The sequence below is a fragment of the Entelurus aequoreus genome, linkage group LG21, assembly GCF_033978785.1.
Source record: "Entelurus aequoreus isolate RoL-2023_Sb linkage group LG21, RoL_Eaeq_v1.1, whole genome shotgun sequence".
NCBI classification, from domain to species: Eukaryota; Metazoa; Chordata; class Actinopteri; order Syngnathiformes; family Syngnathidae; genus Entelurus; species Entelurus aequoreus.
The window spans coordinates 30,481,926-30,497,281 of NC_084751.1; the positions used below are offsets into that span (position 1 = coordinate 30,481,926).

Sequence of the window (15,356 nt, forward strand, 5' to 3'; positions counted from 1 at the left end):
ATGGACTTATGTCATTTGCAAACACAGCAAGAGGGGAATATTGAATCAATCTATCAATGAGGAGATTCAGAGTTCGATCTACATTGTGGGAACATTGACTATTTGGAAAATACTGTGTTGAGTCAGGCTACAACCAATTCTAATTTAGCTCCCTAATGGTTACATTTGATTTATATTTCATAGAAGACAACAGTTCAACATAAACATATAACAAAATACCTACAGTATATATATATATATATATATATATATATATATATATATATATATATATATATATATATATATATATATATATATATATATACATGAATTGATTAACGTGGACTCCGACTTAAACGAGTTGAAAAACTTATTTGGGTGTTACCATTTAGTGGTCAATTGTACGGAATATATACTGAACTGTGCAATCTACTATTAAAAGTCTCAATCAAGTATATAAATCTAACTTCCGGGTTAAATTCCGAGTCAAATGCGCATGTGCGGACTAAAAATCCAACGAATGACGTCGAAGAACCGGCTCTACCTCAGTGACGTCATGGCATTCGGCGCCATACCACTGGCGGTGTGTTTAAAAAAAAAAAACGTCGGGTTGGAGCGCTATTGTGGCGAAAGTCACCTCCAGTTCGTGCAATCTGCTCCCCATAAGACATTTTGTTCTGGAAAAGAGTTCATTCCAAAAGACAGGTATGTTTAAAAGTTTGCTTTCTACTAAAACGAATAGAAAATGTTTGTTCTGTAATGTGTTATTGTGGTGCATTTCGCCGTGAAACGTAGCACTGCTATCGAGGCAATCCATTAATGTCGATTTTATCTTAAATGTTTGCTTGCTAATGTGAAGTCCTAAAAGTCTATTGAGATACAACTCCTAAGATAGTGAATGTACGAAATAAACTTAGCATATTGGTTGTAGTTTTGCGCGGTCAATCCAATATGGCGGGCAGATCGAACAAGGATGAACTCCAAACTCGGCCACATCAATAGTTCCTCACCACAAACAACACAAACTACGTACTGCACTGCAAAGCTCTATCGATTAAACACAAAATGCTTATTTTCCATCCAGTATGCCATTGCAGGATGTCTGCTTCCTCGACGTCCAGGGTTCCATGCTGTCCAAAGGGGACAAACGGAAGTGGAGTGAGACTCAGGAGACTGAATGCACCCCAACAGAGCTCATACAACAGTGGTCACCTGGACACAAACCGCAACGCTCCATGTGTAAAGGGAAAGAGAACGGCTGCAATCACTTTGTCATCTCCCGGCGGTCAAGAAAGAGGAAAGAATCATTGTCGGGTAAGGAGCAGATCATGCTTTATTCACAGCTGCAATGAACTACCAGTATTTTCATTCAGAATGTCTTCCTGCAGGGATTTCATGGAACAACCTTCCGGAGGAGTTGATTCTCAGGATCCTCTTCTTCCTCCCACTGCACGACCTCCTCAGGACAGCGGTCATCTGCAAGCGCTGGCATCGCCTAGCGTTAGTATTGTCTCTTTTTTTGTGTGTCAATGCATTAGGCTCATTAAACATTTTGAAATGTAAAAAACTTTTCTTCAAGCTCTTAACGTACAGCATCAGGCCTGGCCCTAACCAATCTGGCGCCCTAGGCAAGATTTTAGGTGGCGCCCCCCCACATCGGCAGTGAAGTGTATATACTCGCAAGAAACCGAATAGCTTTGTCTTTGACCTTTTTTTTTACTTAAAGAAAGCAAATTAACATATTATATGAGAATGTTATGTTATGATTATCTTTAACCGAATCACAGCAGTGCTCAAATTTAAAAAAAAACCGCATTCCCTCTCATGTGATATTGCTCAATTAACATTAATGATGTGCACTTTAACAACTAGGCTTACAACTATACCTAATATATAAAGGGGTGGAAAAGTGACTATTACCTGCAGGGCAAACATTAGCTAACCAGAAGGCAATAATGTAAACAGAAAACAGCTGCTTAAAAGATCTAATACAAATGTCCCTGATGAATGTAAGGTGGGAGTACTGTAATTACCTAACGTTACATTATTATTTTCCATAACAATTTAGCCCCCTCCACAATATTAACCAGACGTTAAAACAGAACTAGCTATTTATTGATTAGCAATTGCCGAATCATGTAACATTAGCTTAATGCTAAAAAACAGGTTACTATCACATTCTGTAACAGACAAATAATTTCATGTAGGCTAACGTTACCTACCTGCTACCTTTTGTCTTTTTCTCGTTCCTCCTCCTCTTCTTTTCTCTTTTTTCTTCCCTGGGCACCTGACATTTTTGGCCGTTTTGACATCTTGTGTTGATTTTTTGATGCGGTGACGTCCATAAACAGTCATGATACGGGAAGGGAGGGGCGCACCGTGCGGGGGGAGGGGGGGGCGTAATGTTGTAACAAATAATATTTCTATTAAATAGGCTTTACTTTGCATTTTAATTAACATGGGATTATTTTTTGTATTTAGAAATAATAGTACCAACTTTTTATTTTTTTCTCCAACATTTGTGGCACTGGCGTGGCGCCCCCTGATGGACGGTGCCCTTAGCATTTGCCTATACGGCCTATGCCACGGGCCGGCCCTGTACAGCATTTTCTAATACCAATGTTCTCGTTTTCCCTGCAAAATGTTCTTATTTTGCCTTCTTCCGGTTTTTGATTGATTGAAACTGTTATTAGTAGATTGCGAAGGAAGAGAATACATTATATGAAACAGTACAGTACATATTCCGTACGATTGACCACTAAATGGTAACACCCGAATAAGTTTTTCAACTTGTTTAAGTCGGGGTCCACGTTAATCAATTCATGGTAGAAAGGCTTCAGGCTGTTCCGATCTTTTCACAAAAAAAATAAAAGGTATCCCCCCAGATGGGGATGGCGTGGCTCAGTTGCTAGAGCGAAAATGCCAGCAACCTGAGGGTTCCTGGTTCGATCCCCAGCTTCATCCAGCCGAGACACTTCACCCTTGCTCCTGATGGGTTGTTGGTTAGGGCCTTGCATGGCAGCTCCCGCCATCAGTGTGTGAATGTGGAAATCGTGTCAAAGCGCTTTGAGTAGCTTGAAGGTCCAAAACCAGTGAAGTTGGCACGTTGTGTACTTCGTAAATAAAAACGGAATACAATGATTTGCGAATCCTTTTCAACTTATATTCAATTAAATGACTGCAAAGACAAGATATGTATGGATGGATGGACATTATACTTAATGTTTTGCAAATAATCATCAACTTAGAATTTAATGACAGCAACACATTGGCACAGGGACATTATTACCACTGTGTTACATGGCCTTTCCTTTTAACAACACTCAGTAAACGTTTGGGAACTGAGGAGACCAATTTTTGAAGCTTTTCAGGTGGAATTCTTTCCCATTCTTGCTTTGTTGTACAGCTTAAGTTGTTCAACAGTCTCGGGTCTCCATTGTGGTATTGTAGGCTTCATAATGCGCCACACATTTTCAATGGGAGACAGGTCTGGACTACAGGCAGGCCACTCTAGTACCCACACTCTTTTATTATGAAGCCACGCTGTTGTAACACCTGGCGTGGCATTGTCCTGCTGAAATAAGCAGGGGCGTCCATGATAACGTTGCTTGGATGACAACATATGTTGCTCCAAAACCTGTATGTACCTTTCAGCATTAATGGTGCCTTCACATATGTGTAAGTTACCCATGCCTTGGGCACTAATAAAACCACCATACCATCACGGATGCTGGCTTTTATACTTTGCGCCTATAACAATACAGATGGTTCTTTTTGTCTTTGGTCCGGAGGACACGCCATCCACAGTTTCCAAAAACAACTTGAAATGTGGACTCGTCAGACCACAGAACACTTTTCCACTTTGCATCAGTCCATCTTAGATGAGCTCGGGCCCAGTGAAGCCGGCGGAATTTCTGGGTGTTGTTAAATGGCTTTGCATAATAGAGTTTTAACTTGCACTTACAGATGTAGTGACGAACTGTAGTTACCGACAGTGGATTTCTGAAGTGTTCCTGATGCCCTTTACACACTGATGTCGGTTTTTGATGCAGTACCGCCTGAGGGATCGAAGGTCACTGGCATTCAATGTTGTTTTTCAGCCTTGCCGTGATTATTCCAGATTCTCTGAACTTTTTAATGTTATTATGGACCGTAGATGGTGAAATCCCTAGCAATAGGTAATTGAGAAATGTTGTTCTCAAACTGTTCGACAATTTGTTCACGCATTTGTTCACAAAGTGGTGACCCTTGCCCCATCCTTGTTTATGAATGACTGAGCATTTCATGGAAGCTGCTTTTATACCCAATCATGGAACCCACCTGTTCCCAATTAGCCTGTTCACCTGTGAGGTGTTCCAAATAAGTGTTTGATGAGCATTCCTCAACTTTCTCAGTCTTTTTTGCCCTTTGTGCCAGCTTTTTTGAAACATGTTGCAGGCATCAAATTCCAAATGAGCTAATATTTGCAAAAATTAACGTTTTCCAGTCTGATCGTTAAGTATCTTGTCTTTGCAGTCCATTCAATTGAATATAGGATGAAAAGGATTTGCAAATCATTGTATTCTGTTTTTATTTACGATTTACATAAGGTGCCAACTTCACTGGTTTTGGGTTTTGTACCATATTACCTGTTTTTCCCAAGAAATGTCCTATATTCTAAAATACAAATGTTGACAATGTTGTGTTAATAGTGCTGGTCTCTTCCAGGTTTGATGAGTCCCTGTGGCAAAGTGTAGACCTGGAGGGGAAGACCAACATGGGTCTGGCTCTGCAGCAGGTGCTGAAGACAGGCGTGCGAAGGCTACGCTGCCCTCGCTCTTTTATAGACAACCTGCACATAACGGGCACATGGTGAGTGTTGGCGCAGGTTACTGCCAAAACAACATCCACAAACTTCTCAACATGCAGCCATCCTTTCTTACAAGCACACACACAGACTCCTCCTCACCTTTTCCTTATCACCAGTCATGGTGATTGGTACAGCCGGTGCACATTCACGGCCTCACACTAAGTTATACACACAGGTGGGTAGAGTAGTCAAAAATTGTACTCAAGTAAAAGTATTGTTGCTTTAGAGCAGGGGTGTCAAACTTATTTTAGCTCAGGGACCGCATGGAGGAAAATCTGCACACGCGGGCCGGCCTATTAAAATCATGGCATTAAAACTAAAAACTAAAGACAACTTCAGGTTGTTTTCTTTGTCTTATTTTGGCCAAAAATAGAACAACACATTCTGAGAATATTACAATAAAAATATAGAAAAAAATACAGGCAGCGGTAAAGTTTAGATCCATGAAGGAAAGAAGAAAGTGAATGAATGTTTATAACTGAATACATTTAATTATGCATAAAAATGTGTTTTCTTTTGTATTTTTTTTTAATGAATCAAGTAATGTGTATGACAACCTTATTCCACAACAATATAGAATATGAGATATAACAGGATAATGCATACACTTATTTGTTTTCAAAACGGTTACAAAAAAGTGGGACCCCAAAAATGTACTGTGGGACCCCATTTTTATGACTTGATGGGGTCCCTGGGACCCCATTTTGAAAATTCCTAGCGCCAACACTGATGGAGTATTGGTGCGTGCAAAACAGCAGCAGGCGGCTGTGGCCTTCGGGCCGGTTCTAATACTAATCAAATATCATCCATAGATAATTCTTGACTTTGACACCCCTGCTTTAGAGTAATATGACTGAAGTAAAAAGCAGTCATCTAAATAACTACTTGACAGAGTTTCCCCTAGATTGCCAAAATACGTGCAGGGGCGTGGTCACCATGATATTGTGTAATTTGCATAACTTCTTGAATGTTAAAGGGCTAAAACAACTACACACATTTAAAAACTAATCCGTGTTTATTAATTAGTATTAACATATGTCTTCGTATTGCATTGTTTACTCTATTTTAATTTGTGTTGCTGCTTAATCTACAATGTACTTTGAGAATTGTTCAAGTTGTCTAGAGCCGGTGCCATTACGTCGATCACGGAGTGTGTTTCAGTCGATTGCCAGCCAGGCATAAAAAAAAATAGACCTAAGAATTGGCGATCATCAATCTTCACTATGACGTCACTGGTTTGACATTTACGGCACCTGAAGATCTTGTGAGATGACGCTGACTGCTGCAAGCTCAGTGTGAAGAAAAAAAAGGACTGAAAGGAAGGCGAGAATCACTTTTTATTTCAACAGTCTCTCGCGCAGCACCTGCCGTCAAAAGGCGAAAGACCAGCTGCAAAGTTACTGACATTACAAAAGTGCTGTTCCATTCTGCCGGCACTAACAAAATAAGAGTCTCATAAAGATAGTGCACACAAGCTAGCAAGCTACAGAGTTTGCTGTCAATGTATTTCTTTTAAAGTGTATAATAACGAGTATGGAAGCTGGAAAAATAAGATGCCAAAAACAACCACTTTGATGTGGTATTAGACAGAAAGGAGTATTTTTTTTCTCCTCTACAATGTAAATTCGAAAATGTGGAAGTTCTCAGCACTACTCTGAATCCTATCTGCTTCCAATCAATGCAAGTCATCAGAATAAGGTTATACACCAAATCATATTCTTGTCTTCATGAAAGAAATTAATCCATATGGTATGGTTATGGTTTGAGTTTATTTCGAACATGCATACAATTACAACATGATACATGTATTTAAAACTATTGACATGTTAACAGAAACATTTTTCATAAATAAATACTTATAAATATATATGTACATATAAATATATCTATTTATACAATATATAAACATTTTGTGTTGGTGTGTGTGTTTATATGTGTGTGTGTATATATATATATATATATATATATATATATATATATATATATATATATATATATATATATATATATATATATATATATATATATATAAGGGTGTGGGAAAAAATCGATTCGAATTCGAATCGCGATTCTCACGTTGTGCGATTCAGAATTGATTCTCATTTTTAAAAAAACGATTTATTTATTTATTTTTATTTTATTTTTATTATTATTTATTTTTTTAATTAATCAATCCAACAAAACAATATACAGCAAAACTATAACAATGCAATCAGAACTGCAATAAACAGAGCAATTGAGAGGAGACACAAACGCGACACAGAACAAACCAAAAGTAGTGAAACAAAAATGAATATTATCAACAGCAGTATCAATATTAGTTACAATTTCAACATAGCAGTGATTAAAAATCCCTCATTGACATTATCATTTTATAAAAAAAAAAAATAACAATGGTGTCACAGTGGCTTACACTTGCATCGCATCTCATAAGCTTGACAACACACTGTGCCCAATATTTTCACAAAGATAAAATAAGTCATATTTTTGGTTCAATTAATAATTGAAACAAATTTATATTATTGCCATCAGTTGATAAAACATTGTCCTTTACAATTATAAAAGCTTTTTACAAAAATCTACTACTCTGCTTGCATGTCAGCAGACTGGGGTAGATCCTGCTGAAATCCTATGTATTGAATGAATAGAGAATCGTTTTGAATCGGGAAAAAAATTGTTTTTGAATCGAGAATCGTGTTGAATTGAACATTTTTTTTATTTTGAATCCAATCGTGGGACACCCAAAGATTCACAGCCCTAATATATATATATATATATATATATATATATATATATATATATATATACATTTTCTACCGCTTATTCCCTTTGGGGTCGCGGGGGCGCTGGAGCCTATCTCAGCTAAAATCGGCCGGAAGGCGGTGTACACCCTGGACAAGTCGCCACCTCATCGCAGGGCCAACACAGATAGACAGACAACATTCACACTCACATTCACACACTAGGGCCAATTTAGTGTTGCCAATCAACCTATCTCCAGGTGCATGTCTTTGGAAGTGGATAAATGTAGTGAAATAACACTGGTGCTTACGTTAGATTGATGAAACTGTGTCATGTGACACGAGCCAAATGACTACGTCAATAGATTATCAATATGATATAAATAAATGTAACGATAGGAATGAAACTCAATGTAACGAATGCAAGTATTGTTTCTTCCTCACAAAAATACTTAAGTAAAAGTGACAAGTATTTTGCATTAAAACTACTCTGCAAAGTGTAATTTATTCAAAAAGTTACTTAAGTAAATGTAGCGTTACTCTGGTTATACAATTCACACCACCCAAAACTGCAGTGTTGCTCTACAAAGCCCCTTCTATCCCCAAGAAACGACCACATTTTTCTTATATTTACATTTGCCCTCTTGTTTAGTTTTTTTTTTTGTAAATCTCCTGTATTATAAACTTTGAAGTTTTTCAAACATGAATCTGTTATTTTTGTCCTGTTAGCACACTGCAGTTAGCTGAACTGGACCTATCCAGCTGCATTGTCTCTACCTCAACCCTCGAGAGCCTCCTCAGTCGCTGTCATCTGTTGGAGTGTCTGAGTCTGGAAGGTCTGCAACTCTCTGACACCATCATCAGGTTAGTTCAGAGGTTCCCCGAGCTCACCGACGCCACTGGGGAGGAGTTCTGTTAATGATATAAAGACACAAACTTGTGTCTGTATATCATTAACAGAACTTCTTGCTTGCCAGATGGAAGTTGGTCTACTAAAGCAATACACTTACCGGTACTGTTTGTGTCGTAACAAAACATGTCAGATCGCTCCCTTAAGGGGCACTGCTCTTTTTCGGAATTTTGCCTATAACTCACAATCCTAATGTAATGTTTTTCTTTTTTTTTAATGCAATCTAAATACCAAATAAATGCGATCAAAAGTCAGCTTACAATGGAGTTACTGGGAGTCGCTCTATTCTGCCTATAAAGCCCTTAAAAAAAACATCCAAACACTTCCATTAAAGGCCTACTGAAATGAATTTTTTTTATTTAAACGGGGATAGCAGATCTATTCTATGTGTCATACTTGATCATTTTGCGATATTGCCATATTTTTGCTGAAAGGATTTAGTATAGAACAACGACGATAAAGATTGCAACTTTTGGTATCTGATAAAAAAAAGGCTTGCCCCTACCGGAAGTAGCGTGACGTAGTCAGTTGAACATATACGCAAAGTTCCCTATTGTTTACAATGATGGCCGCATGAAGTGAGAGAGATTCGGACCGAGAAAGCGACAATTTCCCCATTAATTTGAGCGAGGATGAAAGATTTGTGGATGAGTAAAGTGCAAGTGAAGGACTAGTGGGGAGTTGAAGCTATTCAGATAGGGAAGATGCTGTGAGAGCCGGGGGTGACCTGATATTCAGCTGGGAATGACTAAAACAGTAAATAAACACAAGACATATATATACTCTATTAGCCACAACACAACCAGGCTTATATTTAATATGCCACAAATTAATCCTGCATAAAAACACCTGCGTGTTTGTTACGCTAGCTCCTAGCTCCTCTGCTAGCTCCTAGCTCCATAGAACACGCCAATACAATTCAAACACCTGATCAACACACACAATCACTCAGCCCAAAAGACCGTTCACCTAACCCAAGGTTCATAAAGCTTATATATTTTTAAAAAGTTACGTACATACGCAAAAAAAAGTTGCGCACATACGGTCAAGCGATCAAATGTTTAGAAGCCAAAGCTGCATACTCACAGTAGCACGTCTGCGTCTTTGTCATCCAAATCAAAGTAATCCTGGTAAGAGTCTGTGTTGTCCCAGTTCTCTACAGGCGTCTGTGTATCGAAGTCAAAAGTCCTCCTGGTTAGAGTCTCTGTTATCCGAGTTCTTCCATCTTGACTGCATCTTCCGGGAATGTAAACAAAGAAGCGCCGGCTGTGTACTGTTGTTGCTGAGTACGTTCGAAAAATACGTCCATTTCGCACCGACAACTTTCTTCTTTGCTTGCTCAGCTTCCTTCTCCATAATGCAATGAACATGATTGCAACAGATTCACGAACACAGATGTCCAGAATACTGTGGAATTATGAAATGAAAACAGAGCTTTTTCGTATTGGCTTCAATGTGGAAGGCATACCCGTGTTCGCCGGGCTACGTCACGCGCATACGTCATCCTCAGAGGCGTTTCGAACCGGAAGTTTAGCGGCAAATTTAAAATGTCACTTTATAAGTTAACCCGGCCGTATTGGCATGTGTTATAATGTTAAGATTTCATCATTGATATATAAACTATCAGACTGCGTGGTCGGTAGTAGTGGGTTTCAGTAGGCCTTTAAGGTTGTTTAAACATGCTGTAAGTATATATGTAATGTAATAACGTGCACATTCATAACATTTAATATTTACATATTTGTAACATTGTAGGAATATGCCACGGATTAATTAAAAAAATGCATCATGTTTGCTTTTTTCAACTATATCACTAATGACAAATGCAGATTTCATGAGAGCCAACAAACATAATAAAACATCACTTATTACTGTCATAGAATCTTGTTATAGTCTCGTTTAGATGAAAAATTACTCATACTGGCGAAGAAAAGGAGGGTGTAACCAAGTGTCTTTTTGTGTCGTTTTTTTTGCCATTTCCAGGTTAACGTTGGCTATCAAAGTGTACCAAGTTGTCAGATTACATCCTCATCCTTCTACTATCAGAGGCATGATTTAGGATCTACAAAAAACTTCCACGAGCAGGGAACCAAGAAAGCAGCTGATCAGTCAGCATTGTCAACATAGGCCAGGGGTGGGCAATTAATTTTTACCGGGGGCCGCATGAGCTACCCGAGCACTGCTGGAGGGCCACATCGACAATATTTCAATTAAATTTTGCTCAATATTATTTTTGATATATACCGTAAGATAAATAATAATAATAATAATAATTAATAATAATAGTAATGCTTCAACATAGTGTGTGTAACAGCATTCCATGACTAATATAAATAAATTAACATTAATAATAAATGACAGTAAAATAAGCACACGTATGACTGAGGAGTCATAGCGTAACTTTGTGTGGTGTTTGAGTTGTCCGACTTTTTGTGTGGCCATAAACACACCAGTGGTTTAGTGCTATGCGTGTTGGTGACAGATGACAAGTTGGTTTTGGCCTGGTTTGTACGGCATAAAATGACTAGTTTTTCGAGATAGAATTGTTTTACTCATGTTTTTGGTGTGGTTATGTCCGAATATAAACAGTTTTGCTCAATAAAGTGATCGATATAATTCCTGTCCTCGAAGCATCTCGATAGACGTTACAATAATTGAACGGTGTTCAATTGAACGGTGTTGACGAACACCATTAGGGCCGCTTGTTGTCACTGTCACTCAAAGTTGCATTGCAAAATTCCATAGAATAAATATGTTTATTTTGTTTAGAATTCAGATGGGATTTGATTTGGTGCGCGGCATATACTTGCTGCGCGCAGCGGACGCTTGAGCAGTGCGCAATTGCGCAGGCACGCACCTTAGAGGGGACGTTGCTTTGCAGTTCATGTCTTGTTGAAAACACGCCATTCCTCATCAACTTTTCTCTTTTTAGCGTCTCGGGTGTAAACCGTGCATCACTTGTCGCTGCATGTGCACCTTCACTCGCAGGTTACACACGGACACACGCCCATAAATAATACTTTTCAAAATAAAAGCAGCACAGTTGTATTGTGCGCAGGACATAGATGTTTTTTCAACTTTATTTTGTAATTGCAGCTGTTCACATTCACTCACAACCACGCACACGCATACGTCCACACGGAAGTAATACAAATAACGATTTTCAAAACAAAAGCAGCACCGTTGTATTGCACACTCGACATAGATACTTTTTAAAATTTATTTTGTAATTTATAATTGGCCTCACGCGGGCCGGACAGGGACGCACAAAGGGCCGGATGCGGCCCGCGGGCCGCAGAATGCCCAGGTCTGACATAGGCACACAAGCTTGTAATCACGGTGCCGCTATAAATAGTTTGTGTGCATTAGCGCTTATACCAATATCATTAATACTTAGTTATAATTAATTTACGAAACGTAAATGGAGTATTGTCTGCGCTTTTTGGGTGGTTGTTTATTGGGTTTCATGGGTGGAATACAGGACCTCTCATTAGTTCTGCTGTAAGCAGACTTTTATTTACATTTATTTACGAGTTTTAATGCATTAAAAAAACACACCCGTCATGTCTTTCGTGGAGATTTGTAGGCAAATAGGCAAAATTCCCCCACCCCCAAAAAAGTGCAGTTCCTCTGTAATGGTCTGCTACATTGCCAAGATTGTTAAAAGAAAAATGATGCCGTACAGACTATTTTAGTACAATTAAAGTTGCCATTTTACATTTTTGTAATGTCAAATGTGATCATATGCCAGTGGGTTCAGATTGGACCGCTTAGACGGGTTGGTGTACGACTGATTTGGTGTGTAACAGAGTTCTGTTGGAGTACCACAACTGACAGACCAAATTACACAAAGGAGAAAAATAAATTGCATTAACAGTGGTACCTCCCGTTTTTGTTAGTAATCTATTCCAAAAAGTCAAATTAAATTGTATGAAAACCAAATACTTTGTTCTCATAAGAAATAATAAAAACCAAACAATCCGTTCCAAACACCAAATATACAGTATGTCAACACATTTTAAAGTTAAAGTCCCAACGATAGTCGCACACACACTAAGTGTGGTAAAGTTATCCTCTGCATTTGACCTATCCCCATGTTCACCCCCTGGGAGGTGAGGGGAGCAGTGAGCAGCAGCGGTGGCCGCGCTCGGGAATAATTTTAGTGATTTAACTCCCATTTCCAACCCTTGATGCGGAGTGCCAAGCAGGGAGGTAATGGGTCCCATTTTTATAGTCTTTGGTATGACTCGGCCGGGGTTTGAACTCACAACCTTCCAGTCTCAGGACGGACACTCTAACCACAAGCCCACTGAGCATGTCTTTTATAGAGATTATAGTTTTATAAACAATGTAGAATACATCCAGTCAAATTCGACCAACTGTTTAACATGTATGTATGTATGTATGTGTATTAGGGCTGTGAATCTTTGGGTGTCCCACGATTCGATTCAATATCGATTCTTAGGGTCACGATTCGATTCAAAATCGATTTTTTTTTTTCAATTCAACACTATTGTTCTTTTTTTTTCTTTTTTTATAAATGTCTAATGATAATGTCAATGAGGGATTTTTAATCACTGCTATGTTGAAATTGTAACTAATATTGATACTGTTGTTGATAATATTAATTTTGTTTCACTACTTTTGGTTTGTTCTGTGTCGTGTTTGTGTCTCCTCTCAATTGCTCTGTTTATTGCAGTTCTGAGTGTTGCTGGGTCGGGTTTTGGAATTGGATTGCATTGTTATGGTATTGCTGTGTATTGTTTTGTTGGATTGATTAATTAAAAAATAAAATAAAAAAATTCAAAATGAGAACCGATTCTGAATCGCACAACGTGAGAATCGCGATTCAAATCGATTTTTTTCCCACACCCCTTGTGTGTGTGTGTGTGTGTGTGTGTGTGTGTGTGTGTGTGTGTGTGTGTGTGTGTGTGTGTGTGTGTGTGTGTGTGTGTGTGTGTGTGTGTGTGTGTGTGTGTGTGTGTGTGTGTGTGTGTGTGTGTGTGTGTATATATATATATAAGTGTATGTGTGTGTGTGTGTGTTATATGTGTTTTATGTTGCACGATTGCACCAAGAAAAATTCCTAGTTTGTGAACCCATTCTCAAACAATGGCAATAAAAACTATTCTGATTCTGATTCTGATTAATTACAGCGGTCAGAAAAAATCAACTAATTTAAGAGATGGTTTGACAAAAAGACTATCTTTGAATCTCAGTAAAACAAATAATTCAATTCGGTAACAGCAGAAGTGAAAGTCAAGCACAAATAGACAAACATTAAAAGAGTAAAAGAAACCACACCACAACTGTCAGCTGCTGCTGCTACCACTGCAGAAAAATAAATTTTCAGATGAAAGTCTTGCAAGCCACTTCTTAATTCAGTAGATCATAACGGCTATTGTAAACTTGCACTATTCAAAATTATCATTGAAACGCTTACAATTGTTTCTTACAGGGCGCCATGTTTGGGACCAACTGAGCTCTGAAACGTGTTCATACTTGAGCTATGGTTGCCTTTGCCATAGTCTTTACACTACTGCCATCTAACGTCTTGAAATTGCAACTGCATGCAAAGTATCTGATACTTGCAAATGAGATTCAGAAGTGTACAAAGAAAACTAGATTTAACAACCAAACAGCACAATTATCATAATCAGCTAATTTTTAAATGTTGTTATTTATTAACACACATTAAAGTACCGAAAATTGGTATCTTTTAGTACCGGTATCGATTCCCAAATACCGGGAATTTTTACTGTATCAGTTCAAATGTAGACGTTTCCCCTCTTCAATCGGGGTGTTCTGACTGGTCATCAGTCTCCCAGTTGTGCAAATACTGTCAGAAATATCATTTTAATACCTTCACACATTGTCTGACAGAATGCATTCGTGCAGGTGCAGAAGCTGTGAGTGATTTTTCTCTGGCCGTTTTTAGAGTTCTGAAGATTTTTCCCACTCATCCTGACCTAAAATACCAATGCTTTGACTTTTTACTTGCTGGAAACAATCTGCAAAATTAACACCTTGTTTTGTCCAGGTTGATGTTGCACACTGCATCAAGGTGTTCTGCAACCGGGACAGCCTGACAAACCAAACATTAAAGACTTTTTCATTAGGTCACTAGAATAGCTTCTTAAATCACAATCTGTGGAGCATGCAAAAAACTATTTTGTGCTATCACTGTTGTGCCATTAGGTGAAGCCAAGGGTGATGACATTTTTGGAGCGTCGTTAACAAAAGAAAGGTGCAAGTAATGCCTGCTATTTAGAAGCTACTTCCAAGTTTGTGGGTCCTGACATCGTCGGGTACCGAGTAAATGTTTTGGAATAGTTGGATGTTGACACTTCAGATTCTCTTGCAGCGATCTGGCCAAGAATCCACGCCTTCTGCAGCTCAACCTCAGTGGATGCTCTGACTTCTCTGCCAACACACTCGCTCACATGCTACAGTCCTGCTCAAGGTCTGCCTTCATGCAAGTCCCTTTCTTTCACCACAACCACTTTTTTTCCATCTGAATCACACTTTGTCTTTCCCTCGTGCAGAATAGAGCAACTCAACATATCATGGTGCAGTTTCGACAATAATCATGTGAAGAGTGTCGTCGATCATGTGACCCCCAGTGTGACACAGCTCAACCTCAGCGGATACAGGGACAGCCTCACGCTTGACGGTGAGTGGGGGGGGGGAGCGGGCTGGGGTCTTCTGCCTCAATGTTGGTTTGTACCAGGGATGTCCAAACTTATTCACTTGGGGGCCACATTGGGCTAAAATAATTGGCCAGGTGGCCGAAAGCCGACCGCATGTAAAGTAACTATATGTACGTATGCGTATATACAGTATATACACTACCGTTCAAAAGTTTGGGGTCACC

General features: G+C 38.8%; 1 protein-coding gene across 1 annotated transcript in view; it reads left to right on the forward strand.

Annotated features, from left to right (window-relative positions):
- Positions 1-423: 423 nt before the first annotated feature.
- skp2 (S-phase kinase-associated protein 2, E3 ubiquitin protein ligase) overlaps positions 424-15,356 on the forward strand; it is a 28,789-nt gene continuing 13,856 nt past the window's right edge. Inside the window, exons 1-7 of the mRNA XM_062032008.1 lie at positions 424-687; positions 1,067-1,296; positions 1,371-1,482; positions 4,690-4,833; positions 8,302-8,436; positions 14,847-14,945; positions 15,028-15,155. Coding sequence (XP_061887992.1) covers positions 473-687; positions 1,067-1,296; positions 1,371-1,482; positions 4,690-4,833; positions 8,302-8,436; positions 14,847-14,945; positions 15,028-15,155 — 1,063 coding nt within the window. The 5' untranslated portion in view covers positions 424-472. The remainder of the gene's footprint in view (positions 688-1,066; positions 1,297-1,370; positions 1,483-4,689; positions 4,834-8,301; positions 8,437-14,846; positions 14,946-15,027; positions 15,156-15,356) is intronic.